Source organism: Penicillium maclennaniae (genome assembly GCF_028827695.1).
Source record: "Penicillium maclennaniae strain IBT 15551 chromosome Unknown utg000005l:1.0-2652337.0:1.0-2654196.0, whole genome shotgun sequence".
Classification (NCBI taxonomy): Eukaryota; Fungi; Ascomycota; class Eurotiomycetes; order Eurotiales; family Aspergillaceae; genus Penicillium; species Penicillium maclennaniae.
This window is the reverse complement of record NW_026623217.1, coordinates 2,306,961-2,334,890: the sequence shown is the minus strand read 5'-3', so window position 1 is coordinate 2,334,890 and position 27,930 is coordinate 2,306,961. Positions and strand designations below refer to the sequence as shown.

Here is a 27,930-nt window from a genome sequence, read left to right as displayed (position 1 = left end):
ATAAATAATATAGTTGGCTCTTCATGAATGTAATAAGACAAGATCATGCGCACCAAATTTGGGGAGGCTTCATAAGATTCAATTCGTGATGGAGACGATCAACGATGGTAAGTTGCGATGCTAAATTACCTCCGAGGCCCTTCGCTAACAGCATCGATATCATTGTGTTATGACTATATAAAGGAAGAAAGTTAAGTAAGCGAAATAACACAGACTCATGTATATTGCACAAGCTGGGACCCGAATGGCTACTAGCGGAGGTACTCGCACAATCCATTCACATTCCGGGAGCGTCAAGATCATAGAAGAAAGAGCCGAGTCATTCCTCGGCAAGTCAAATGATATAGATGATTATTGAACACCAGATAACGTAGTATGGATTGCAGGTTATCGTTCATCTGTTCCAGAGCTGTACTGCCATCTGCTTTACAAATGACCTCACCATTCGAACTCCTTTAATGGTGTAAGCATGATTTCAGATATTACAAGATTGATTGGGACATTCAACGTACCTCGCTATAGAAATCAATGAGGGGCCAACCGTCAAAAACGCTTCTACTGGTCACCTCGCGTGTTGATTCGATGATCTTCATCGGCCCACAAGCACCTACCCCGACACGATCACCCAAGGAGCATTGTGATAGGCAATCAGCAATCAAGCTTGCGATATCTGGGCGCCCCTTTCGTATAACAGACACGGAAATTGAGGTTTGTCCAGTCATCTCTCCTTTTGCTTTCTCGATATCCGCGATGACTGGCGCTCCTCTGTCAATATTCTCAACGGCTAGTGGTCCTTTTTCAGATTTGCCAGCAACAGGTATTGAGCCTGAACTTGAGAGCTCATCGGAAGGCGCATCGTCTCGCGTGACATGAATGAGAAGATTGATCCAAGGGCAATCCTGCAATTGTTGTAGCTCCTTTTCAAACCATTTCAATGACGCTGAAGTATATTTGGGTGAGTCTTTACTGTATGCGAGGGAGATTTACAAGGAGAGGAAGCATACCAGCATGGCGAACTACCCAAATAAAGTCAATAGGTCTCGCGATACTCTCAGCAGCGCATTCTTTCAGTACATGGAGTGCAATGTTGAAGGTAAAGGTAGCTCCACTACCACCAGCGACCAGGACGATCCGATCAAATTTCATGAAGTTGGCAATCTGGCCATAGCCTCCATCAACGGAGCACCGAAGGACTTTTCCAGGTTCTTCCCGAGCAATCTTCAGCAGATCACGAGTGAAGCCATTATATTCGCGAATGAGAAACTCGGCCGGCTCATTTGAAATGAGAGTAAAGGGATGGGTTTCCATCCAACGAATAGAGGGAATCCACAAGAAGGCGTGCGATCCAGGACTACAATAGAGACTGCGCTTGAGTGTCACTCGAGCTGCGCCATCTTTCATTGGTGTCACAGTGGCATTGTTGCCGAAAAAGTTCCAAGACTTCTTGACCAAGCGAATAAGCCGGTCGGCCCCCCCACAGGCATGCTATGAAGATGACAATAATCACCGTAGATTTTGAGAAATCCGGCCGATGCATTCCGATAGTGATCAAGATCAAGATGAACATGAGAAGGTGTATCACGTAGAAGACTAGAAAATGATTAGATATCGGCGAAGCCCACTGCGAATTTAGACTCACTTTCATAACTTTCTTGAACAACATACGCGATGGTAGAGAATCCAATGATCAACATTGCTATTCCTGCAATGACTCCAGAGAAGTTTTTTCTTTCCTTGTACTTCTCCAATTTCCCTTTCTGGGCAAAGACAACGGTGTAGGTGATGCCGTGTATCACACTAGTCACGATGCAAGTATAGCCGGCCACCTTGTGAAGAGGGCGCAGCTTCTCGTAAGAGTTGCCAGACAGGAGAGCGAGCGGTGTATTCCTGAGAGCGAGAAACACAAGTAATGTGAAGTTTGCCACAGAGACCCTAGTGAGAAAGAGTTTTGAGCATTGCGTATAGATCGTGCTGTCCCAATCCCACATACCATCCAAAGCGTTTGTCGATCTAGAGTAAATGTCAGCAACTGTTCATTCCTAAAGCTTTCCAAGGCAACCCACCCTTTCGAAATCGACATTTGATAGTGCCAAGATGAGATTTAGGGCCCAGTAGATCAGATAAAGCGAGAGTGTATCGACGCGAGCGCCAAGAATCTGATTGTTCAAAACTCTCCGTGAAGCGCTTTTTGGGGTCAGTACACTGATGATCAGCATCGAGGATCGCGCACCAACCGTTTCAGCTTCGATAAATGCCTCACAAATGGGGTTGATCTCCTAGGACCAAATCTGGAATAAGCTATTTCGCACCAGTGGCACAGAATGAACAGCACCATAATCGACCCAATGACGATTGCGAAGTACTTAATACTCCAGACATTATTATGCTGGCGAAGCGTGCTTGAACTCATCGCAGCCTCAATTAATTAAGTCCGTTGATGGGGTCTGGGGAATGCCTGACATCCAGAAAATACAGTCGGCCAAAACCAAGGAATTACCAAGAGTTTTATCAATCTCGGAAGACCCCCGGTGATCGGCGGACTCTTCAATAAGGCGCATCCAAAAAGCCCCGGTAAGCAAATAGATTACGAGACACCTAGAGAAGGTGGGCCCATTCCTTCATCTGATAAGCCTGCCAGACACGAATCACAGCCACCGTGTCGGCAATTTACACTATCTTGGCAATGCCCTACCTTCCAGGAATTAAGCGTAATATGTACATGTTACTTTGGATGATTTCAGAGATTTCTCACGCGAGTGGGCTAGATGGTTCTAGTTGACGCCGCCCGAGGTGCAGTTTTCAGTGTTGTCACGGCTTTGTCTCCCTTTTCGTTGAGAGGCTTGTCTGAATGGGCAGTTCAATCAAATTTTAGGCCTACATTGATAAGTAGACAAGTCCCTAGGCTTGAAATTCTAGGCTCACGGAAGACTACCAGAGTTGGCTCACGAATCTTACTGTCATTCATATTTCCTTGTGAGGAGCTCAGCGCGGGCTGCGAATTTGATTTAATAGCCTGTCTTGCCAGGAATGATCCCAAAACAAGGGCCTCCTTTCTCGAACATTGCATGTAAATCCTGCACAATGACATTGGGTACCTCCCATGCCGCAAAGTGACCTCCATGGTCATGTTCACTTTGTCGAACAACCGGTCCAAGCGTGGCAGCCCATGTGGTGGGGACAATCGAGATTTCCCGTGGGAGGTGGACTAGGCCAAGCTTCACATGCGGAATATAAGACCAAAGCTTGGCATATGGAATTTCCGTGGGAGCCTTGGCATGGAAGGCCTCGTAGTAGATACGGACACTAGCCTCGGGTCCCGCTTTGGAGAACCAGTAGATAGACACCCATGTGAGGATTTCGTCGTCAGTCCACGGGTAAGAATCTGTCCAGTCGTGCAGCTTCTCGTAGATCCAGGCCAGCAGTGCAACAGGGCTATCGGCAAGTGCGACACCGATGGTTTGTGGCTTGGTGCTCTGGAGCATGTTGTATCCGTAGCCCTCACGGTCAAACCAGTCAGATCTTTCAAGACCTGCTTTTTCCCGCGCATTGTATGGCTGGAAGACGTGTTGCAGCGCCAGTAAAGGAGTATTGCTCCATTGTGGAGGCTGGGCAACGATCATATTGACGTGGGAAGCTTTGCAATGCTCGGGGTACAAGAGGCCCATGCTTCGAGTCACCCAGAATCCCCAGTCTCCGCCCTGGGTCACTGTAACGTGTTAAATGTAAGTCCTTGCACTTCAAAGCATGCCAAATTCAATGACTTACCATACTTGTCATAGCCAAGCTTGATCATAAGCTTGTGCAAGGTTTCGGCGTATTGGGCAAGACCAAACCCACGACGAGTGACGCCAGAGGAAAAGCCGAAATTCGGCAATGAAGGGGCCACAATGTGAAATGCCGGGCGATCAGCACCTGCTTTTAGCAATGGTAGTAGTTTGGAAACTTCGATAAACGATCCTGGCCCTAGAGTGGGTCTTGTGTAAGCGGTTGCCATCGGACTTGCGGAACTGGGTCTTACATCCATGACTGAATAGTAGAGGAATGGCGTTCTTCACTGAACTGACCTGATGAACAACTGACGAATGTGAGAAGTCCAACGATACCTAGGCCATCCAAGAAGCTTACAGTGAATAGTCAATGAGCCGAATCCCTCCACCTCAATATCCGTGTGGTACTGCGGGAGTTCGTTCAAGTGTGCTTCAGCTTTCCGCCAGTCAAAGCCATCCTTCCAGTAAGCTGCCAGACGTTTCACCTCATCTGCTGGAACCCCAAAGTCCCAAGGACCTTGCTCCGGCGACTCAAATTGACTTGGGAATCGTGCGTAGGTGAGACGCTGTTTGAGCTCTTCAAGTGCGTCATCAGAAACAGAGATGGTGTAGGGCTGACGTTGGTCAGTCATGATGAGGACCACTTGATATGAGTCGTCAGTCTGAGTTAATTTCTCAGAATGTTAGAATGAAGGTTATAGAGACACATTGAATTTTGAGACCTGGTCCAAGGCTGTCTACGAACTAGTCAACGAGATGTTGGTTGCACTGACCCCGCAAGAAGTTCCTTTGTTCTATAAATACCCCGCCTTCTCTTGGCGCAGCTGCTTCTAGAAATGCTTTCATGATAGGAGAGGGAAGATTATAGCTGAATCATGTAATGAAAGAATTATATGCCTTCCAGTATCACCTTGATAGAGCACTGCGAGATGAGAATCTCAGCGGGTTCCGGTGGCTGATTTTCGAGAGTTCACTACGGATTCGAAAGGATCGTCGATCACAACTATACAGTCATACTTGAAACTCGTCTTCACTCAACAGGTCTGCGACATGTTTGCGGCATCGATCTAGATCCCTTCCCTGAGACACACTGATGAGCGCTGTGTCTATGCACACTTGCCAACTCTAGATCATGTAGATTGGCTCTAGATCTGCACAGATCAGAGTGAAATTAAGTTCACGTCAGATCCATCGGATCTTGTTCTTTTAGATTTTCCGAACTTGACGCAGTATAGCAGAGATTCCGGTCTGCGGCTTGAACGAAATAGGAGGCCGGGCCGTGCCTATACAGAGCCACCACTGATTTCACCAAGCTCGGTATAACTTCCTGTGGGGTGATTGAACAGTATCTAATAATATTCGTTCACTCATCAGAAAGCTCGAGCTTCAAGCTGATCAGGCTTCGAGGAATTATCTATTCCTACGAAAAAAACACTAGGAAATGATGACAAAGCACCAGACGCTTTATATCTAAGCAAGGCGATCGGTCGCTCCAAGAGGAGATTGATCAATCAATTTTCTTACTGCTTCTTTATCGTGCTGGGTACGCGCACATATGATATAAGATCAAGGATTCAGAACTGCGCGTCAGCCGTGCTGGCCATGAGAGAGGTATCAAATGGCGGTGTATGGTCTTACCAGGAACCACCTCTTAGGTCATTCAGTCGCACCAAAATGTAAGAATCGACTCTCAGAAATTGTGAAACTTCACTTTTACTTCTAAGAACATCATGGGTAACCGAACCTCTGCCCAGCCTGTCTTTGTTGGTCAGACAGGCACTTCTACTGAGGATACCACGGATTACAAGTAATCAATGCCTCTACCATTGCACTTGCAGACCTTCACAATTTGAATTTGCAATCAAGCCCAGAGTCAGTTTAGACGCTGGAATCGCAGATAAGGGAGGTCAGGCTGCAAGTGACGACTGGAAATCAGAAAAGGCCTGCGAAGAAGATTGGAACATGACTCCATCATTTGGAATTGTGTGTTGCTGGTGCATGTGTCTGGGCAGCAAAGGGTTATCGTTACCACACGCACCTCAAGCATCCTTAATATCGACCTAGAGACACAAATACACTAACCGAACTCCTTGGAAAAGAACGTCCTATCAGTTCGCAATTCTGGGGTAGATGCTGCCAACGAGGCGGTGATGCAAACATACGAGAGAGCTCCGTTATATTTGGAGAACTGACTGAGCTTAGCTCAGCCGATTCTTCTTCTGGCAAGACTGACCAAGAAAAATATCTGACAGTCAGTAACGATGCTCTTCAGCCCTCCTTTTCTCAAACAATTAGAGAAGCTCCGAGAACGCCGCAACACAGTAAAATACTTGATGAGTCTGTGACTTGAGTGTCCAACCTGGGTATTAGAAGAACTACGAATAACAAGATTTCTATTCGGGTCATTCTCAAGCCTTTTGACTACATTGATTCTCTCTGCCTTCGAAGAGGATTCGTGATCTGGCGATCGACGCACTTGACCTATGGTACAAGGTTCCCGAGGACGCCGAGGCTACCATTAAAGCTGTGACCAACCTTCTTCACAATTCTTCTTTAATGTAAGTTTTCGTTTCAATCCAGCATTGAGTCTGTTGTCTTCTACGGCTGACCGATCTGTAAGGCTAGATGACATTGAAGATGAATCACCTCTGCGCCGAGGCTACCCTGCTACCCATTAAGTCTTTGGCGTCAGTCAAAATATCAACTGTGCGAACTTCCTTTTCGTCAAATGTCTCGCACTTCTCTCGAAGCTGTCACGGCCCACATATGATATATTCACAGGTAGAGCCCCAGACTCCAGGTCAGTGTTCTTTTATCAAATCCCAGGAAAATCTGACACAGATCTTTCGGGGAAGATAGAGGAACTTCGGAGTTTACATGTTGGTCAAGGATATGACCTTCATTGGACTTATCACGGGAAAGCACCATCAACTAAAGAGTATCTACAAATGGTGGACGACAGTATGTTTGTCCCATTTTCAGCAAATGCCCTTTTGATTTTATTGTCCTGTCGCTAATGTCGTCATCCTCAAAACTGGAGGACTCTTTCGCATGGCCAGTCATTTGATGAGGTGCGAAGCCACCACAAATAAGTAAGTGTGCTTTTCACTGTCTGTCATTCTCATTTTTAACATGTTGATGTGCAGAGATCTTGTCGTCGAAAGCCTCCTCACCGCATTGGGGCGCTATTATCAGATCCGGGATGACTATCAAAATCTCAACTCCCCTGAGGTAATCCTTTGATCGAATCCACCATGTATAGTCGTTTCGCTAAACAGTGTTTTACAGTATTTTCAAACCAAGAGAGAAGCATCTGATCTCGATGAACGGAAATTTTCATTCCCATTGATCCTTGCACTTGCTCATAGCAATATACGGCACCTATCCAGCCTTCTCCAAGCGCGACTTTATCAGGGTTCGCTCCGCCCAGAACAGAAGGAACTGATGAAGTATATTCATCAAACGAGTGCACTCGAAAGGACTTGCCATGTTTTGGATGAGCTGATGGTAGATATCAAGCGTCGTGTCGCAGAATTGGAAGCTCAAGTTGGTGGAGTGCCAAACTGGATGCTTCAGGCCATCATCTTGCGACTGGAAAACATTGAACAATCGAAGCCAAATTGTTCACTCCTGAAAAAGTGACGTCATCTATATTTACTCCATCGCTAGATTCTTCATGCATGTCCTGATTGCATTATTTAAAGTATTCCAGCTAGCGCTGAAAACTCGGAATTTCCCAGCTATGGATGATATAGGACAACATATAAGAAGCTGCATAATTAACAATAGAGGAAAATGCAGTGACAGCACAGCAAGTGTGCCCCGCAGAGATTTGAGTTCGGGCATCAAATCGCAAGGGTGCGCAGTCGGGACTGATTTCAAATATGGCTGTAATCAATAGATCCTCGAAAATTTATACACTCAACAACCCGTGCATTCAATTAGCCCAGAATATATTCCGCCTACCAAGGGCGCATCACATTATTCACATCGGGCACCGAGCTGATTGGGACCCGATTCACATCATCGCTCGCCGCGGAGAGATCGGGTTGCTGAGTCAGCTCCGGTCTGGTTTCCGATCTTCAAGAGGCGACCAAGTTGCCTTTTCCGATAGACATCAACATCTCATCTGACATCATGTTACTCACTCGGACAGTTGCGCGGGGCACTTTAGGCTTTCGAGCCTTTTCAACGGCTCGTGTCTGCCGTGAGGAATTGTCTTACCAGGTGTATGGTCCGGAGAACGAGCAAGCCGTGCGCGAACCGATTCTTTTCCTGCATGGACTGTTCGGTTCCAAACAAAACAACCGGAGTATTAGCAAGTTTGTGGCGGAACCGACCTGATCAAGAATTGAGGAGTCCTGAACATGCGACAGGGCTCTGGCTCGCGATCTGAAGTGCCGTATCTTCACTCTTGTATGTTTTGAAGGCTAGCGCAACAGATCAAAGCTGATATCTTCCAGGACCTGCGCAATCATGGCCAGTCATTCCATGCCCTAGAGCATAACTACAATGCTATGGCCGAGGATGTGCAAGAATTCATCCAGCAGCAGAAACTCGACAAATGCGTGCTAATTGGTCATTCTATGTACGTCCACCGGGCCGCATCTACAATCTATGCTCTTGGCTGATTATCGAAAAGGGGCGCCAAAGCCGCCATGACGCTAGCACTCCAGTCGCCTGAGCGCGTGTCAGGACTGATTTCCGTTGACAATGCACCCGTCAATGCCGCACTGAAGAGTGATTTCCCCAAATATGTCCGGGGCATGCAGCACGTCGAGCGGGCAAAGGTTTCCAAGCAGTCTGATGCCAACAAGATCCTCGAGGAGTATGAAGAGGTAAGACAGCAATGAATCATAAGACTGAAAGCCGTATCTTACGAAACTAATCATCTCTGTAGTCTATTGGTATCCGCCAATTCCTCTTGACCAATCTAATCCGCGCAGAAGATAACACGCTCAAGTTCCGTGTCCCACTGTCAGTACTGGGTGCATCCCTTGACAACATGGCAGATTTCCCATTCAGTGAATCCGGGGGGTGTCCAGTACACCGGACCTACGCTTTTTGTCCGAGGAACGAAGTCGCGTTATGTTTCCGATGATACTGTTCCCGCGATCAAGAAATTCTTCCCAAATGCGCAGATCGCCGACGTCGACGCGGGACACTGGCTTATCTCCGAAAATCCCGAGGCATTCCGGCAAGGTAAAATCTCAGCCTAGAATTCATCTCTGGATAGAAAGTGCCAATGCTAACATAGTCACAGCTGTCGTCAAGTTCCTCGAGTCCTCGTGATCTACTGTGGAGACTAAATAGATGCGGTACTGTTCACTGTATACAATAGACCGATAGAAGAATTATATGGGACATGTGCATCGAGAGCTAGATTTCAAACTAGATTGGTAGAATTTACTGGCTATTTACACGATAATGGCTATCAAAAAAAGGCCTGGGGCTCATATTAAACAGAAGAGTGGCTATTATGATCATCCAAAGATCTTCTCGAGATGCCGTGAGAGCAGACACCAATCGTGAGTTACTCGGGTCTAGCCCCCTCTTTGCGCTTTGATGGCTGCTTCTCCTTCTTTCTTTTCTTCTTTCTTGATGGACCCGAGCACGATGAAGGGGCGGGCGAGGCCTCACTCATCCCAGGGGAAGCGGTACCAGACGAGTTTCCATTGAGACATCCGGTGAATGATGGGAGATCTCGCGGACGTTTTCTGGAAGATTGTTCAGACTTTTGGAGGATAGACTGGGGGATGGCCTCGGCTCCAGAGAGACCCTTCGGCGGGGGAGACCAACGGGCAACATCCACGGCAAGAGGGCTGGGAGCAACTCTGGAACCGAGAGCGTCGTCCTGAGAGGGCCTGGAACAACTGTCGCTCTCTTTCTGTGGTGCTTTGCCTAGGCTTTGCATTGATGTCTCACTAGGGCCGGTGGTAGTCGGTGTAGAGGTTTTAGACACAGAACGAGGTTCCGCATGCGCTTCGAAAGACCCGATATTCGGAACCTGGGGTGTGGCCGGTTCCCGGGAAACTCCTAGAGAATCTCGAGAGCTTTTTAATAACCGAGGCGACACAGCGGTTCCATTCTCATGCTCTGGCTCGGAGCGTGAGCCGCTTGTGTGGGGCCGGTGAGATTCTTCATGCAGTCGCCGATTGGCAAATTCCTGAGTCTTTAGAACGGCCCATTGCTGGCCAAGGTCGCTTATCACCTCGATCAACTGGTCGAACCTCGGTTTTGTAGTAGCCTTGTCATGCCGTGTGATCAAGTTCTCGCAGATCATATTGACGGTCTCTGGGGAGCAGAATCCTTTGAGACCTGGCAACCCCCCCTGCGAATTCTCCGTCCGCCTCTGCAATTCTGTCACGTCCTTTTTGATCCTCTCATACGTGGTCTCTAGGTGATTATATCTTTCGAATACCTCTGCTAAGTCGGAAACCTTCTCTGCAAGCTCTTGTACGGTGTCTGACTGTGTTTCAAATTGGTTGCAAAGAGCAGCGTGCTCTTGGACTCGCTTGACGATGTCGACAGTTTGGCCAGTCTGAGCCGCGTTCAGCTTTTCAATCTTGGTCCAGATTTCTTGGACATCCTTGACCAGACCGTTCAGTGCCTGTGGAGACGCATCTCCCATGTCGACCTTGAGCGAATCGATCCTTTGAGCAACATCTGCCTTGAGCACAGCAAGGTCGTCCTTGAGCACATCGATATCCTTGCTGAACGCAGTCTTGGTCAGGAATTGATCAGTCAGGGAAGTCAACTGCTCTTTTAGGGACGCGATTTCCTGATGCTGGCTTTCCATCCACGGGAACATCTCTTTCATGGCCTGAACGATGTGTTTAAACAAGTCCTCCGTAGTGATGTTCAAGTACCGAGTTTCCAACGATCGTATAGCAACTCGTAACGTCTCCGCGGTGTCATTTGCATGCTTGATAGCCACTTCATTTTGCTGAAGACGAGCATCGATATGATTTCTGTGTTTGCCTAGCGCGGATGACACGCCCTCTTGGAGACCAAGGAACTTTTCCGTCAAAGCTGAAAGATCATGCCGAAGGGTCTGAGCTATTTGGGCGGACGGATCGCCTGGCGATTTTTGCCTATCCGCGAAAGTATTCATATTCGTTGACATTGTGGCAGCATTCGTTTCCAGCTTAGTGATTCGATGGTTCTGATTTTGAAGTATCTGCGCATGTTGGAATCGTAGGTTCTCAATGTTGCTTGTCAAACTCTTTCCTAAGCCTGCGATTTCGTGCGATTGAAGCGCGCTTGAGCGAGCCTCAAGGACTGCCCTCAACCCGAGAACTTCGGAGCGCACTTTCGTCGTTTCGGATCTTACCGTCGCCACTTCGCTCTGCAAAGAAGACTTGAGACTCCCGACGCTTTGAATCGCCACTTCAGCTTTTGCCTGGACTGCTTGGCAGTCCTCTTTCGATGCCAAAGTTGCCAGATGTGTCGGCAATTCATCGGCTTTCCATACCTCGAGCTCATGTAGGCGGGGTGAATGGTCTCTGTACTTTTGCTTGTACCATTCCATTGAGTTTGACTTTTGTATTCCAGGGTCCATTTCCATTTCTCCAGCCGATTCTTGTAAATTGATAGATGGTAGCTGCGAGGTTCGAATCCGTGCCTCCAACTGCTTCATTGACTTGGCATGAGAATCTTCTATCTCCTTCAGTAATTTAGCGTGTGTTTTCTCGTACTCAACCTCAAGCTTCTTCGCAAGGCGAGCTTCCCTGGCATCCTCCTCAGCCTCGATCTTCGCTCTGAGCTGAGCCTCGATCTTCTTCGCAAGGCGATCTTCCTTGGCTTCCTCCTCAGCCTCAATTTTCGCTTTGAGCTGAGTCTCAACTTTGTTCACGATGTCAGACTCGAGCTTTGCGATCGCATCATTGCTCAAAGGAGGCAGCGCAACATGTAGCGCGTTTTTCATACTCTCTATCGCCTTTGGCAGGATGTCTAGGCATATTGCTTCTTGCGTTTTGATGCCGGCGTCAATTATTTTCAAATTCTCGCTGCCGCCTTCACGAATAGATTGGGCGAGGTCTTTGTATGCTGGGTGGTGCGGCACCGTCTTGAGTCTTTCCTCGGCCTTCAACTGCCTCGCAATGCTCGCCTGCAGACCTTCTTTCTCTTTCTGCTTCATGCACAACGACACAAAGGCATCGAAGAATGTGAGGAATTGTGACATGATGGAGTCATTGTCGCTTGTCACAGGTTTCAGAGGAAGGGCCGACTGGCCTGTGACAGCACCGCCAGTCATACTGACATTTTGCCCGGTTGGCTGGGCCGAACGCTGAACCGATAGGGAAGAGCTCTGGTGATGGCGAGCGGAGAGCGTTGCATCTTGGGGAACAGGAGAGGTATTTGTGGAAGCCGGCGTCGGTCGGAATCTTCGGGGGTCCTCTACTGCGAGTGCATGACGAGTAGGAGGATCAGTCGATGTGAATCGGCGTGTACTGTCACCATCCATATCTTCCTATTGATGCCAGTATCCAACGAGCCATCTCCGGTGGAGCATAGCAGTCAAATATGAATGTGCCGTCGCCGATGAGGATTGGAATATCAGGACTTTTCGTGCCGCAATCACGTCCTTATCACTTTGGAAGTAATTGTTCTCGTTGGTTCTGGGAGCAGACTTGATGGAAACTGACCAAGACGAGTCGGTGCAGCGTACGTGCAAGAGATCAGGGATTAAGATCCTACAACGAAATGTTAGAAGGGTTGAAAGCTGGTCACAGCATATAAAGAGAGAAACTAATCAGGGAGAACAACGGTCAATGAAAGAGGCTAAACGCGAACGCCAAAATGGTTATTGCCGGGCGGTGAGCGCAACTTCCTTTCGATCTGCGATCTGCTCTTTCCTTTGCGCTTCAATCTGAGTTCTAGCTCCGTATCTCCCACTTGACTTTGAGTGCCTGACACTCAGTTCTTAGTTATAATGGCTGCCGTGAGTAGTGATTGGATCAGCTATTGTATCATGTTTGCTAATATCTGATTCCAGCAAATTTCCACCGTCGCGGAGAGCAAGGAGCTCCGAGGCCTTAACCTCATCGCCGCTCATTCGCATATCAGAGGTCTCGGTGTCGACAGCGATACACTACAGCCCCGTGGATCATCCCAGGGCCTTGTAGGCCAGGAGAAGGCGCGGAAAGCCGCTGCGGTCATTCTGCAGATGGTGAAGGAGGGCAAGATTGCAGGTCGCGCCGTGCTGATCGCAGGTCCTCCCAGCACGGGCAAGACTGCGATCGCTATGGGTATGGCTCAATCGCTTGGCTCCGACGTGCCTTTCACGATGCTCGCATCCTCGGAAATCTTCTCAATGGAGATGTCAAAGACGGAAGCTCTAACACAGGCGTTCCGAAAGTCCATCGGCGTGCGAATCAAGGAGGAGAGCGAAATTATCGAGGGTGAAGTTGTGGAAATTCAGATTGATCGTAGTGTCACTGGGGTACGTTTCTTCAAGTGCCTCTGTCTACAACACTGATGGCTGACTTGATTAGGGCAATAAACAAGGCAAGCTCACGATCAAGACCACGGACATGGAAACGATTTACGACATGGGAACCAAGATGATTGATTCGATGACAAAGGAGCGTGTGATGGCAGGTGATGTGATTTCCATCGACAAGTCTTCCGGCAAGATCACCAAGCTCGGTCGTTCATATGCTCGTTCGCGAGACTACGACGCTATGGGCGCGGACACCAAGTTCGTTCAGTGCCCCGAAGGCGAACTCCAGGTCCGGAAGGAGATCGTCCATACCGTCAGCCTGCACGAAATCGACGTTATCAACTCGCGATCACAAGGATTCCTGGCTCTCTTCTCTGGTGACACTGGCGAGATTCGTAGCGAGGTTCGCGACCAGATTAACACCAAAGTGGCCGAGTGGAAGGAAGAGGGCAAGGCAGAGATCATTCCCGGTGTTCTGTTTATCGATGAAGTTCACATGCTCGACATCGAGTGCTTCTCCTATGTGAACCGTGCCCTCGAAGCCGAGCTGGCACCTATCGTCATCATGGCCAGCAACCGCGGCCAGGCCAAGATCCGCGGAACCAGCTACACCTCTCCTCACGGCTTGCCCCTTGACTTCCTTGACCGTGTGGTTATTGTGAGCACACAAGCATACTCCGCTGATGAGATCCGGCAAATCCTCGCCATCCGAGCACAGGAAGAGGAAATTGACCTTTCGCCAGATGCCTTGGCCCTCCTCACTAAAATCGGTCAAGAATCAAACCTCCGCTATGCCAGCAACATCATCACTACCTCTCATCTCCTGAGCCAGAAGCGGAAGGCCAAGGAGGTCAGCGTGGACGACGTCCAGCGCAGTTTCCGATTGTTCTACGACCCATCTCGCAGTGTCAAGTTCGTCAACCAGTACGAACAGCGATTCATCGGTGACCAGGGAACGGTCAACTTCTCGGCAGCCACTAACGGCGATGCCATGGAGCTTTCATAATTTTTGGATCGAACGGTTTTTAGCGGGTCAAAAACTACAATGGTTTCTCTGTTTCTTGCCACATCAAATGATGTATGATAGGACTGGCGCTTGTTGAGGTGATCTATTTGCTTTGGAATTGAATTGAGACCCCTCATTTATCCTTTACACGAAATTCGCGTTGCTGCTCCACGCTCCTGTATCTCCAACACGGCGGAACTCTACGTCCTCACCAAAGTAGCCCGCAGATTTCCATGAATCCATCATGCTACCATCATAGGGCCCATGGGCATCTCCTCCGTCTCGAGCATCGGACCAGCGATACTCCCACATTATCGGCCCTTGCTCGGCTTTCCCGGGCGCGGCTGAAGGCGGGTCAACCCAGTTCTCACCCGTCTCATTGCGATACTGCCTTGTCAAAAGCTCCCGCTCTGTGTCGTAGATTTCTGGTTGACCTCGGCCATGAGGATATCGGCGGCGCCAGTGATTGAGTCGATCGCCTTCCTCCTCTTGACCTCATCGGGGTTCTCATCGGTCATCTCAGCATCTTCATTGCCGACTTTCTTCTTGTTCTTCTTCTTGTTTTGCCATTTAGGTTTCCGTTGTAGACCCTTCCCCAGTCGAGCCAGAGCTTCCAATATAGTTTCGCCGCGCTCGAGATGCGTGATGATGGTTTTCAGGACATCGGCTGTCAAGAAACTATCGTCCCTGCGATCTTTCTCTTTCCGTTCGGCCTCGCGCTTTTCAGCGGCGTCTTTAGCTTTTTTAATATCCTTCTTGGACACACCCTCCAACCAGGAGTCGTGTACAGCATCGGGGTCGACTGCTTTGCGCACAAAGTTGCCTTGGTCATCAAACCGACCCTCCTCCTGCTCTGCGCTCATGTTGAAAGCATCAAGCAGAGGTGCGTGCTTCTTCTTCGCACCAGCACCAAGTTCCTCATCAATTTCCTCATCGACCTTGGCGCGTTCCTCCTCTCCAACATCACTGTCACTTGCTTCCTCCTCAGCGTCATTCGTCCCGTCGGCATTGCTCAGATCCACATTTAATGTCTTTCCACCCTTCGAGGAAGCGATCTGGCCCTCAATCTCATCGTCTCGTAGGAACCGAACATTTTTTTTGTTCTTGCGGATCATCTCGTCGTCATCGCCTCCTTCTTCGCCAAAATCTTCTTGTAGCTCGGCAAACATATCCTCATCGTCATCGTCTTTCTTCTCGCGCTCGCGCTTGGCCTTTTCCTCTATGCGCGCGGAGAACCCCTCGTTCTCGCTGTCCGAGTCGTAACCGTCGAGGTTGATTGCTTTGCGGCGCACTTGCTGGCCGCGGCGACCTATCTCATCTGCATCTAGAACGGCATCTTCTTCGAGAGCATCGGGCGCAAGGGCGGAGGGGTTCCGAAGGTCGAATCGAGGTTTCTTGGAAGGTTCTTCAGAGTCGTCCTCTTGGTGGGTGCGGATATAATCTTCGCCCGCTCGCTTGGGTCGCGGTTGCAAGCTTGCCATGTTGCTCAGATAGTCGAACTCAAGCTATATAATAGCAGTTGTGAAGCTGTCAAACTTGCGTTGGATTTCCCTTGTCCGGGGTCGGATCGGAAAATCATAGCGGAGCCAACTTGCGTCACTCTCGGCGAGTTCCATTACGGAACTCATCTTTACCTTGAGCTTGGACGCTTTGCTTTATTACGGGAATACCACGGCTTGACAAATCTTCTGTGCCATATCCATAATGGTAGGTTCATATTTGCTTGAATTCTATTTTCTGCGCAGCGCTCTTGAGCTTCAGCTAACAGCTGCAGTTCCGACCTGACTTCATGGATGACCCCATGGAGGGCGTTATGGGCGGGATGATGCGTTCCGGTGTTGCAGCTCGCCGATTCGATGAATACTACCGCTGTTATCCCGTTGCGATGCTTCCTGGACCTGAGAGAGAGAATGTGAACCACGGCGGCAAGGTCATCATGCCGCCCAGCGCTTTGGATAAGCTTACGCGCCTGCACATTACATATCCCATGCTATTTGAGCTGCACAACGGCGCCAAGGAGAGAATGACACATGCTGGTGTTCTCGAGTTTATTGCCGAGGAGGGCAAGATCTATCTCCCATTCTGGGTGAGTACGAGCTACACAGCTGAGCGGGGCGAAAAGCTCATACCGGAACTCTACTAATACTGGTCATTGACATAGCTCATGCAAACTCTCCTCTTGGAGCCTGGTGATCTACTCCAGATCAAGTCAACCGATCTTCCCCCCGGTCAATTCATCAAACTTCAAGCACAGTCAACCTCTTTCCTCGACATTAGCGACCCCAAAGCCGTTCTCGAAAACGCCTTCCGGAACTTCTCGTGTCTTTCCAAAGGTGATGTTTTCACATTCGCATATAATGATCAAGTCTACGAAATGGCGGTTCTCGAAACAAAGCCTGCAGGGGCCAAGAGTGCGGTGTCTGTGTTGGAAACCGACTTGGAAGTAGATTTCGCTCCCCCGGTTGGATATGAAGAGCCCCAACGCACTAGTGGCACCAGCACGCCCGGAAGTGTCGTCAGCGGAGGCAAGGGAAAACTCCCAGCTGGTGGGCTTCTTCATCCTCATGGTACCATGGCACAATCTATCAACTACTCCGCCATTGCACCTGAGGCGACCGATGCTGCGGCTGGTGCTAGGGCCGTGTCCTCCAACTTCTTGTCAGGAGGGCAACGCCTAAGCGCAAAGAAGGGCAGCAAGGCACCTACTCCTCAAGCTTCTACTCCTACCCCGGGAGCCACCAACCCCCAACACCCTCCCCCAGCCCGCAAGACCAATGGTCCACAACCTCTGCGTCTTCCTCCCAACCAGCTCTTCTTTGGATATGCCATTAAACCGGTTAAACCTCGTGATGAGAACGGCCAACTTGTTCAAGAAGATCAGCCCAAATTCCAGGGGATCGGTCACACTCTACGAGGGAAGAAGAAGGATGCAGGAGGGACGGCTACTCCCACATCAGGAAGCGAAGCCGACAGCCAAAAGGGCAAGGGTAGCTCGAGTGGGCGAACTCTGGGCAAGCGCTAGTTCAGATGATCGCTTTACTTGATGACAACCATTGCACAATACCTCAAAAGCTCTAGACATGGTCTCTAGATCAGTGGCGGGGATTCATATGCGGACTTAGCATGGACCAGGCGTTCTGGGTGATTTTCTTTTAGCTTTAGTGTAGAGTATATCAATCTCTCATCGAAGTTCTAACTCATTGCAATGTAATTTGTAGACAATCGGTTCGTCCGACGCGCCCCGATGCACCTCTTGGCAAGCCGAGGTCCGCCGCTATTCCGATAGACTCCCATTTCGCCTCAGCCTCTAGACAGATAGACAGCGAGCTCATGATGGCTTCAGTGCCCGACCCGTTAGCGTCTTTCACAAAACTGGGTCCTTCGGTCTATCTGCAGGATCCAGTAGACTCGAGCAACCATGACAGTCGGACGCTAATTTTTATTGCATTCTGGATGAACGCGCCGCCACGCGCCCTCGCCAAGTACGTGGTTGAGTATAGACGCATGATGCCTTCATCTCGAATTGTCTTTATACGCAGCTCATCAAACGATTTCTTCTGGGGATCCAATGCACGCGCGCAGCACGCCAGAGTTGCACCCGCAGTGGAAGCACTTCGCACGTTGGCCCCTGAAAGTTCCGTGTTTATGCATCTATTCTCGAACGGCGGATTGTCAAACACAATCCACCTGCTACAAGCATACTTCAAAGCGACGGGGAACGCGCTACCTATTTCTTCCATGATCATTGATAGTGCCCCGGGGACTGCGACCATCGCGGCTGCCATGCGAGCCTTCTCCTTTGCGCTCCCACGGATGTGGATCCTGCGGTTGATTAGCAAGAGTTTCTTATGGCTCTCTTTAGTTCTGATCAAGATGATTCAGACTATCAGGAGGTCTTCTGATCCTATCGGCCTTGCTCGCAGGGTGATCAATGATGCCTCCCTTGTGCAGGCTGTCAACCCTAAGGGTGTCCTCACTCGCTGCTACATATACTCGGACGCTGACGATCTGGTTGACTTTCGTGACGTGGAGAAGCATGCATCTGAATCGGAAGCATCCGGATGGTTAGTACGCCGTGAACTATTCGAGGGAACGGCCCATGTTGGCCACATGAGAGCTGAACCGGATCGATACTGGGGTATCGTCAAGTCGTATTTAGAACCTGCTCTTGATGCACAAGCAACATGATCTAATGAGAGATTTACATGGAGTTTTAATAGTACATTTATTTCATTCTTTTTGAACTTTTGGATTGACTTCGATGTTCCACGGGATAGTACTATGGTTTAGTCACAATGACCTGGACCTCGGAGTTGCCAACACATTAATGCGAGGGGTCAAGACCGGACGATAGTCCCGGAAAGGCTTGATCTATTCACTGTTTCTTTGGAATTGGCTGCCAAAGACGACAGTCGCGCATCATCAAACCATGCTGGTCACTTGCGTCGTCAACCGCAAATGTACCTATCTAATGCCGACTTCTGCTCTCGCGGTCTCGCTTTACATTCTCAGTTCATCTTGAACTAAACAAAGATTGCTGGCCCGATGTAAGTGTAATTGTCAAGGTTGATGTGAAGGAACTTGCTAACAGCATGGCATTTCCTCCAGAGGACAGACCTTGTAGAGATAAACATCCGCTGCAATGTCTGAACACCACTCAAATGAGGAAGGCCTTTTGAAATTCAGCAAGAATACAGACCCTCGCTTGACTCTTCCGGGCTTCGGTCGACCACTGGACTATGCACCTCAAGAGCAGAACATCTATGGTGTGAAGAGCCGGAGCATGTTTCCTTCTGCTCTGGATGACCGTGACATCGCCTATGGATACACCGAGTCAGTCCTTCTAGACATCGCTCGGACTCTGCTAACCTGGCTCAGGCTGCCTGTCCTGACTCTTCGAGAGATAGAGATGCTCAAAATCATGGAGAATATCACTGACATTCCCCAATGGTGGAAGAAAGTACGAGGCGATCCTTTCACCTTCCCTTCACGATCATGAAGCTAAGACCTTTAGATCCACGAGCCTGGAACTTCAGCGCAGTGGAAAAAGTTGGCCTTGAACAGTGGTACAGACATCACGAAGAACATGGCCAACTGGATCATCGAGGAGCTGAAGTATAAAGCTATGATATATGAAATTAGCAGCGCAGTCACCCTGTACAATGGAGATGTCACTAAATCTGACAGCAACGTGCCTGACGACATTATGAAAGAACTGAGGCGAACGACCAAAATCTTGGAGTATGAGGAAGAAGAGCTGCACTTCTATCACCCAGGCAGCATGAGCAAACAACGCGATCTACTCCCGATGGCTTTATATCCCCTCATCTACGGCAAGAGCCGTATCCTCACGGACCGCGTTATTCGTCTTGATGAAGCATTACGCTACGCTGGCCAGGGTGAAGTGATCCCAGTCCCCAAAGAGAGCGGAGTCACCAGAGAGGACCTTGCATGGCGTGTGGCTGCTCGAGCCGACATCACAGTAAAACCGTACAGCCGGTTGTTCCAAATCCTCCCGTCGGACTGGGAATTAGGAGATGAGGGACTGTGGCATATTGCAACTTACATCAACAACCTCCATCCAGTGAAGTGCAAGGATACCTACAAGGTCATTGAGGATACTTTCAACTGTTTGGTTCCGCAATTCAATATGTCCATGACGCCGCTGAGAGATATGCTTCATTCTCGTGCACGCATCGAATACCACAAAGCCGAGTACTATCATGTTTCGAAAGAGGTGGCCGACACGGAGCCAAAGATCCAGTTAACGGAGGCACAGAGCGAATTCGATGAGCGGGACGAGAAATGGAGGATGGAGAAATGTATCGCAGTCCAACCTGATGCCGGCGAATTCGTGCCGTGGGCTGTGCCTCAATGCCTCATGACCAAACTGCCGGAAGATCTGCCCAGCGCTGTGCGCATTGAGCGACCTGTCAATCTCAGCAAGGACTACAAAGAGCGCGGGCTACAGGTGATTACTCGATTGATGGGTCTTGACTTGACTCCAGAGGATCCAATCTACCAAACCGACTGGCACGTCGAGGGTCAGATGGTGAGCAGAATCTCTCCCACGCAATGATATAGACTAACACCACAACCGAACGAACACATCTGCGCCGCAGCCTTCGTGCACTTTGACGTCGACAACATAAAAGACGCAAGCATGGAATTTCGCAACATCATCGACACGGGTGCACTCGAAGAAGTCGAGCACGGGTCTAACGACTTCGTCTGGCTGAAACAGGTCTTCGGCCTTGAAAACGGCGAACCAGCCATTCAACAAGTTGGCTCCATCAAATGTCCCGTCGGTCGAACCGTGATCTTTACCAGTATGGTGCAGCACAGGTACACGGGATTCGAGCTACTGGATCCGACCAAGCCAGGCCATTTACGCGCACTAGTGTTTTACCTGGTAGACCCGAATATCCGGATTATTTCAACAGCGAACATTCCGCCTCAGAGACTGGACTGGACACTTGATTTCAAGGACGATGAGGGTAATCTCACAGCTGCGATGGCGAAGTTGGCGCTTGAGCACAAAAATGACCGGGCAAATATGCCTATGTCTTTGAATGAGGCGCAGGAATATAGAGTTGAGGCTTTGGAGGAGTTGAATCAGTTTATGCGGTACCAGCATGTTGCTTTCGAATCTAATATACTCATGCTGTAGAGAGGAGGAAGAGGGGGTCGTGATTTCGTATGCGGGGTTTTGTGGATCTTTAATTCTCAAGTGCTTCAACAAAAAGAAAATTAAATGTTTTACGTCTTCGATAGTCTATGTCTACGAGATTTGGGCCGGATAATATTCAAATCGCCGCGCTATGCCATTCATGCAAGACCATATACATACACTGAGCGTAACCGGATGCACTGACGTGCTGCTTTTTGTTTCCATAACACCGTAGCCGAACTCCTGTTCCATCATTCCCTAACGACCCTTCATTTCCGGGAACTCGTCATCAAGCTTCAGACGAGCGGAAACATTCATACTCATGAGTTCCTGGATGAGAAGCTTCGCGGCGTAAGGAAGGACCATCTTCACGACCGAACGAGACGACTTGCATCGTGAACACCAATTAAGGTAACCCATGAAACCACACTTCTCGCAGACGTCGACCTCATGGCGATCAGAAGAGATCATTAGACGCTCGAGCAACAGCTGACTGGTACCGTAGGCGATCAGACAATCACGCTCCATCTCACCGAGACGAAGACCACCATCGCGCGAACGACCCTCGGTAGGCTGGCGAGTCAGAGTTGCAGTCGGACCGCGAGCACGCGAGTGCATCTTGTCTTGAACCATGTGCTTCAATTTCTGGTAATAGATCGGGCCAGTGAAGACGTAGAACGGAAGTGGTTCACCCGTGATACCGGAGGTAAGCATATCCTTTCCACCATAACTGAATCCGTGATCGATCAGGATTTGGGACATTTCCTGGACAGGGCTACCGCCGAAGCAGGTACCGTAACCGTGTTGACCGGACAGAACACCTGCTTTCCCGGAAACAAGTTCCAACATCTTCCCGACTGTCATTCGAGAGGGGAAACCGTGCGGGTTCATGATGATGTCGGGGTTGATACCCTGGTCGGTGAAGGGCATGTCGGCTTGATCAACGATGATACCTACGACTCCCTTCTGTCCGTGACGAGAGGAGAACTTATCACCGACTTCTGGGCGGCGGGTCTGACGGGTCAGCACCTTGAGGAGCTGGGTCTCACCCTCGGTGGCTGAGACCATGACCTTGTCAATATAAGCAGGATCAGGAAGCTTGTAGGTCATGGGCATAGGCTTCCAGTCCGTGGGTTTGCCAGAGTCGGAGCCTGGAATGCCCATGGTTTGCGCGGCGTCGGGAGTAACCTTGTTGATGTAGACTTCGCCGGCCTTGACCTCTTCACCCACAGCAGCCAAACCGTCACTTTCGAGTAGAGCGTGTTTGCGAATGGGAGCATCATTTTCATACTCCGGCCCGTGGAGACGATCTCTCAAACCGTTGGGGTAACTCTTCAGGTTGGTGACATACTTACGGAAGACCTGGCAACGTCCGAATCCGCGGTCCACCGAGCCCTTGTTCAGCACCAGAGCATCCTCGATATCGTAACCAGAGTAACTCATCACAGCCACAGTGGCATTTTGACCAGCAGGTAGTTGGTCGTACTTGGTTAACTCGATGGTTCGTGACTTGACCATGGGCTTCTGGGGGTACACCATGAGATAGAGAATAGAATCAATACGCTGGAACTGATTCGAAGCAATCGCACCAATAGCTTGTTTACCCATGGCACACTGATATGTGTTTCTAGGAGATTGGTTGTGGTGAGGATAGGGAATGAGACCCGCAACGGCACCCAGGACAGTAAAAGGCTCGATCTCAAGATGACTGTGGGCCTCGTTGATATCCTTTTCGTAGATGGAGATGTAGGAATCGTTCTCCTCGTTCACGTCGACGTATTCGACCAGACCCTGAGCAAGGAAATCGTCGAATTCCATGGTACCAGCACGCAACTTCTCAAGATGGTGACGACGGACCCGCGACTTGCCATTCTCAACGACAATGAGGGGCCGACAGATTCGACCATCATCAGTTGCGATGTGAACAGCGCGCTGGTGGTGGTTGATGTAAATACTCACAAACTCTGAAATTCTCCCCATGCGGCGTAGCCTGCGGAATGAATTCAGGAAATACTTGGGTCGTCGTGTCAAAGCAGTCGGTGTTCCGTTGATTGAGATGGTGTAGGATCCAGGGGCATAAAGCTGCATTCCGCCGACAGTTGAGATGTCCTCAGCACCCAGCATGAATATCAAGTTTCGCACGGGGCCCTCCTCGTCGTTGGTGGTGATATGTGTCATGAGAGCCAAGTTTTTAACCAGACCGCAAGCCTCTCCCTCGGGAGTATCTGCAGGACACAGCATACCGAACTGGGAAGGCTGCAGAGCACGAGGACCCGAGACCTTCCGGGTCTTCTCGAACTGACTGCTAATACGAGTCATCATACCAAGTGCGGCAATGTAACTCAGACGACTGAGAACGTGGGTCACACCAGCACGCTCCATGCGGAAACGCTTCAAGCTCCAGTTACCCGTCGAGATGGCACGATTCATTCCCTGGGTGATGTGGTTGCCATGCATACTCATGACACTCCATGCGTCGAATTGTTCAGCTCGGTTACGCTTGTTCAAGACTTTATCAATGTTCATCTTGATGTCGAAGCAGAATTTCTTGAACAGATCCTCGAAAAGCAAAGCCAGCATTTGGCCAGCCAATTCCAAACGCTTATTTCCGAGATAATCGCGGTCATCAACCATGGTCGCGTCGTTTTTAGCCATCAACACACGACGTGCCATGTGGGCGACGTAGATAGCCTTTGGTCGGAAATTCATGTCCTTGACCTCAATATGAGAAATGATAACCGTAGCAATCGCCTCGACAGCCTCTTGAACATGAGTACGGCGGTAAGCGCCTTGCTTGCGGTTGATCTTGATCCGAGTACCAATCCACTCCAGGGCTTGCTGTTGGGTGAAAATTCCCAAATTGATCGCCTCCTCGAAGTTGATCGCAAAGTTTTCTTGGTACAAGGCGTCAGAACCAGCAACGAGCTGCAACATCTCCTTGTCGGTGTGAATTCCCATGGCTTTCAGCAACACCACGATTGGAATGTCTTCACTGAGCACGTTGTGTTTCACGTGGAGCTTGTCTTTCTTGAGAACGATGTAACTCTTTGACTTTCGCTCATTGGAAGAACTATCAGGAGAGTCAATAAGTATCAATCAATATCAAGAGATGAAGATTTTCCAACATACCTGGTCACTGAGGCCTGAACAATCTCCTTCTTCGGGTCCGTTTCGACGATGATTCGGTTCTTACTCAGCTGTTCCTGAACAAGAATGACCTTCTCTGTACCGTTCACAACGAAGTAACCACCCGGGTCCAGCGGACACTCATTGAGAACCGTCATCTGGGCAGGGGTCTTGTTCGCCAGCACACACTTGGAGCTGCGAAGCATAATTGGCATCCGACCAATAGAGACACCCCGCCGGATAACTCTTTGGCGACCACGGACATACTCGAAATCGACAAGGATAGGCGCAGCATAAGTCGTATCACGAAGACGACATTCCTGTGGTGTCACATCGGACTGGAAATCGATACCGGAATCCTGAGTCTCGTCGGAGCGTCTTGGTGAGCCAACGTAGATGTCGGTGAACTTAATATAGAACTGGTGATCCACATCACTGCGAATAGTCGAGCTTGACTCCACGATCTTCTTCAGTTGCACTTCGACAAAGTAGTTGTATGAGTCAATGTGCTGCTTCACCAAACCCTTGACTTTGAGGAAAGCAGGGAGCAGGTTCCATTTGTCCTTGGCAGTGTCGATCGGGTCGGTCAAGGATTTATTGTAGTAAAAGGGCTCCAGAAGTGCATCAAAAGGGTCCTTGGGCTTGTATTTGGGACGCTGGTCGTTGGCAGCGTCGTTGGACTTGGTCTGCTGGTTCGAGTCCGTGGCAGCGAAAGAATGGCGCTTACCACTAAGGATTTCAGCAGCTGGCTGATTCGAAGCCTTTTCCTCTGGGAATTAGCATGACCGTTCTGAGACGAGACTACGCGCGGGTAGAAAAAAGTTTTGTTACCTCTGACGGGCGCCGGGCCTGGCTGGCCGCAGAAGGTTGCGACCTCTTGCGGGGTGGCATTTTCCGAGAGCAGATGGGAATGAGTCTGCAATCTCGAAATTGAAAGCCACGCGAACGTTCGAGAGAGAGGCTGATCTGGTATGCGTCGTCGCATATCTCATGGAGGGGAAAGGCCGAGAAATTTGGAGACCGCTTATCTAATCAGTCTGCTATCCCTAACCGGTTAGTATATGTGTACCTGAGGCAGTTATCGCTTCTTATCTGCAAGTGAAGAGAAATGACTTGCGCTACTTCGAAATGCAGAATGATGTCTCTTGGTGATTAGTGACTTGACTGAAGTCTCGGTATAATTTCCTGAGGTACATCATAGGGTCGGTCCTGGGGTTGGGGCTCGCTCTCCCCCCACCGAAGCTAAATGTATATCTGCGGGGTTTCCTTCAGATGTCGACACGAAGAATCACAACTCCTCATGATGAAATACCCACGATGAAGGCGGATTGAGACCATCGGAAGACTTACAAAAAAGTAGTATAATTTGATCGGCAATCATGTCTGCGCGTACTTCCCCATGGCCAGGCAGGGTTATCAAAAGTTCCCCACCTGTTGCAGACAGGATGCTGCTTTGGATCCTGCTGATAAGTCTACTGATCCGACCAGCTGGAATCTTAGATATTGCTCGAGGGCTTTTTTGGAGTGACTGAAGTCTATCAAATCCAAATTCATGAGGCCTTGTCCCATAGAGCTCGGGTTGTATCCAATGCAACCCCGCCTAGGTCAGCCAGTAAGTCGCAGCCTTGACTCTTCACACAAGGTGGCCAGCACCAACTGTTATTTATGTTTGCACAGACAGTTTCAATAGCCGATACGTCATACTTGATTAATCAAGGTCATGACATAGCGAAGACTCGGGGAGAGTTACTACGCAGAGCACAGTACACTATACAAATGTAACGGCTTTATCCTGGGCTTGGCCAATGAGAGAAGCAAGGCCGAACGGTCAACAATTGAGAATCACAGAGATAACGCGGCATCGCTGGAGTGAAGGAAGCGAAGGAAGAGACTAAACAAATCACTCGTGGAGCAGGAAGTATTAATAGCGCCGTTACACGGATGACCACAGCGCCGATGGTACTTTGATTTGCTCAAATCTGGCTACGATACCGAGGATGATTGTGGCAAATAATGACTTGACCGCAACTCCGAGACTCGCCACTGCCTAGAAATGGGCACCAGTGCCAGTAGTGTGTACCCGGATTTTTCAGAACAAACAGCGACGGATTCAGCAGGGAGTACTTACGGGGAAGCCCCAGACCGAACCCAAAATGCAAAAGACCTGGGATCCAAGCTTGGTTGGAACAAAAAAGACCGGCACACGTGGCTGAAGACCAGGCTCGGGAAACGAGGAATTTAGTTTACGGTTAGACAAAAAGACGTATTAATATCCGAGACTACTCATACTATAGGGCTAGAACCGAATCACGATTATTGGTCTAGAAATAGTGGGCGCAGGGAGGTGGAGCAAAGCTTTAGGGTTGGTTTGCCCAGATCCTGGGCTAGATGGCCAGATGACCCTGCACTGTCCAATGTTCTTGTCTTGTCAAGACCTGGGGAGCGAGAGGAACAGATAATGATCGAAGGCCGAAACATGGAATCTCGGTTGGAAATTTGAGCTGGCGTGCGAGATTATTGCGAATCGGCCGAGGCGCAACTTCTGGCGTTGGGCATGAAAGGGTTCCCCAGTTCTGTGGTTCATTTGGGCTCCCAAAGGTAAAGGGCGCCAGTAAAGGGCGCCAGGCTCGGCTCCCGCGAAGAAACCGTACTAGCAGGCAATAGTCCCGCGGAGAGGGATTGGATGCATCATCTTCCTAGGGTTGGAGACTAGGGAACGGGGAGATCATCACGTCACAGCCCAAGAGAGAGATCCGTACGATCGTAGGGATTGGCATTCCAGAGAGGGCGAAAGGTGTTCGGCAATGATTGGCGATCGCAAGGCCGATTAGAATAAGTCAGAGCCCTCCGAGGGGACGACTGGGGTTCGTGCAGGATCTCCACAACAGCGCTGGTACTGTATGCTCGTCATTCGGTGGATCAGGGGCTTCAACCACGATCAGCACGGATGGCTTGTATCACGTTCACCGCTTCTCTTGAGGCCCGAGTCCTTATCATTTCATTTGGCTACTCCATCGAGTGATTCCTGGCGCGTGTCCACAAAGAAACACCGTGAACCTTGGGTACAACGGGGCGCGAACCACGAACCATGAACCATAGCGCCTTTTCATCCTAGATACGACGACCTCTGCGACTCGGTGCTCCTAACACTTGAGACTTGCATGACGGAATCTACCAAATTACTACTGGTACAGTAACCGGGACCGACACTGAAACCCGATCAGGTACATCTGACATGCCCCGTGCGGTGGCATTAGAGGGCGATCCGCTGTCACAACTTCGGGCGCTGCACCACTCGGCGCGTCTCCACTTGACTGAAATGATACAGTGGCGTGGAAAATGCACCTGCATCTGCCACGCTCTCGCGAACAGCGCATTCTTCGCTCTCCGCCTCTGGCCCCTTGCGCCCATCCCATGGGACCAGTGACGGTGACAGTACTGGTACCAGGCCGACTTGGAACTGACCTTCGGATCTCGAGCCGTAGCGATGAAGGCCTACCCCAGGCTCTGTCGAGAGCTGCACCTCAGGTAGTGCAAAATCCAGAGCCTCTCCAATCACGCTCGGCCCCTAGATGATTTCCGAGTAATTCTGGCGATCATCTGCTGTGGCCGTCTACTTCTCACTGGCGTAGTTTGACCCTCGCGCAAGAAACCCCGATGGGAGTCCAGGATGCAGTATTGTATTGAACGTAAAATGGTCGAGAATAGGAAGAAGCTAGGGTAATCGATGCAATTGGTGAGGAAATTGGGGTGTAAAGAGTTGTTCGTACGGCCAAACCCGATTAGGGTTGAAAGTCTCCCCGCTCTGGACTCTTCGTCTTCCCAGCCTCTTCAACTTTCGCCCCTCTCCTCGTCGTGTACAACTATCTTCCCCCGGTCCCCCTTTTTTTTTGACACTGATAGCTCTCTGTTCGCG

General features: G+C 49.8%; 10 protein-coding genes across 10 annotated transcripts; 5 read left to right on the top strand and 5 right to left on the bottom strand.

The window, feature by feature from the left end:
* Nucleotides 1–438: 438 nt before the first annotated feature.
* Nucleotides 439–2,216, bottom strand: N7477_006115 (ferric reductase family protein; the record flags this gene model as incomplete). Its single annotated transcript, XM_056967778.1, has 7 exons — nt 439–453; nt 513–940; nt 1,005–1,443; nt 1,508–1,590; nt 1,640–1,932; nt 1,991–2,010; nt 2,064–2,216. The coding sequence occupies 7 exons, from the start codon at nt 2,214–2,216 to the stop codon at nt 439–441; spliced, it is 1,431 nt and encodes a 476-aa protein (XP_056822532.1).
* A 789-nt stretch (nt 2,217–3,005) lies between these two features.
* On the bottom strand, nt 3,006–4,399 carry N7477_006114 (epoxide hydrolase family protein; the record flags this gene model as incomplete). Its single annotated transcript, XM_056967777.1, has 4 exons — nt 3,006–3,706; nt 3,766–3,963; nt 4,019–4,075; nt 4,126–4,399. The coding sequence occupies 4 exons, from the start codon at nt 4,397–4,399 to the stop codon at nt 3,006–3,008; spliced, it is 1,230 nt and encodes a 409-aa protein (XP_056822531.1).
* A 3,505-nt stretch (nt 4,400–7,904) lies between these two features.
* Nucleotides 7,905–9,059, top strand: N7477_006113 (uncharacterized protein; the record flags this gene model as incomplete). The annotated part of the gene is made up of 7 exons (XM_056967776.1): nt 7,905–8,089; nt 8,144–8,183; nt 8,231–8,355; nt 8,410–8,605; nt 8,668–8,791; nt 8,841–8,969; nt 9,031–9,059. 7 exons carry the CDS (start codon nt 7,905–7,907, stop codon nt 9,057–9,059), a joined length of 828 nt encoding a protein of 275 aa, XP_056822530.1.
* A 241-nt stretch (nt 9,060–9,300) lies between these two features.
* On the bottom strand, nt 9,301–12,234 carry N7477_006112 (uncharacterized protein; the record flags this gene model as incomplete). Its single annotated transcript, XM_056967775.1, has 1 exon — nt 9,301–12,234. One exon carries the CDS (start codon nt 12,232–12,234, stop codon nt 9,301–9,303), a length of 2,934 nt encoding a protein of 977 aa, XP_056822529.1.
* Nucleotides 12,235–12,702: 468 nt separating this feature from the next.
* On the top strand, nt 12,703–14,218 carry rvb2 (RuvB family ATP-dependent DNA helicase reptin; the record flags this gene model as incomplete). The annotated part of the gene is made up of 3 exons (XM_056967774.1): nt 12,703–12,711; nt 12,766–13,212; nt 13,265–14,218. 3 exons carry the CDS (start codon nt 12,703–12,705, stop codon nt 14,216–14,218), a joined length of 1,410 nt encoding a protein of 469 aa, XP_056822528.1.
* A 144-nt stretch (nt 14,219–14,362) lies between these two features.
* N7477_006110 (GYF domain-containing protein) lies at nt 14,363–15,699 on the bottom strand (the record flags this gene model as incomplete). The annotated part of the gene is made up of 2 exons (XM_056967773.1): nt 14,363–14,626; nt 14,653–15,699. 2 exons carry the CDS (start codon nt 15,697–15,699, stop codon nt 14,363–14,365), a joined length of 1,311 nt encoding a protein of 436 aa, XP_056822527.1.
* A 223-nt stretch (nt 15,700–15,922) lies between these two features.
* Nucleotides 15,923–17,240, top strand: N7477_006109 (polyubiquitin-binding protein UFD1; the record flags this gene model as incomplete). Its single annotated transcript, XM_056967772.1, has 3 exons — nt 15,923–15,925; nt 15,993–16,304; nt 16,380–17,240. 3 exons carry the CDS (start codon nt 15,923–15,925, stop codon nt 17,238–17,240), a joined length of 1,176 nt encoding a protein of 391 aa, XP_056822526.1.
* A 311-nt stretch (nt 17,241–17,551) lies between these two features.
* On the top strand, nt 17,552–18,406 carry N7477_006108 (TMEM53 family protein; the record flags this gene model as incomplete). The annotated part of the gene is made up of 1 exon (XM_056967771.1): nt 17,552–18,406. The coding sequence occupies one exon, from the start codon at nt 17,552–17,554 to the stop codon at nt 18,404–18,406; it is 855 nt and encodes a 284-aa protein (XP_056822525.1).
* A 454-nt stretch (nt 18,407–18,860) lies between these two features.
* N7477_006107 (DUF4246 domain-containing protein) lies at nt 18,861–20,888 on the top strand (the record flags this gene model as incomplete). The annotated part of the gene is made up of 3 exons (XM_056967770.1): nt 18,861–19,178; nt 19,233–20,262; nt 20,341–20,888. 3 exons carry the CDS (start codon nt 18,861–18,863, stop codon nt 20,886–20,888), a joined length of 1,896 nt encoding a protein of 631 aa, XP_056822524.1.
* Nucleotides 20,889–21,146: 258 nt separating this feature from the next.
* N7477_006106 (DNA-directed RNA polymerase III core subunit RET1) lies at nt 21,147–24,905 on the bottom strand (the record flags this gene model as incomplete). Its single annotated transcript, XM_056967769.1, has 3 exons — nt 21,147–23,958; nt 24,018–24,781; nt 24,846–24,905. The coding sequence occupies 3 exons, from the start codon at nt 24,903–24,905 to the stop codon at nt 21,147–21,149; spliced, it is 3,636 nt and encodes a 1,211-aa protein (XP_056822523.1).
* Nucleotides 24,906–27,930: the final 3,025 nt, after the last annotated feature.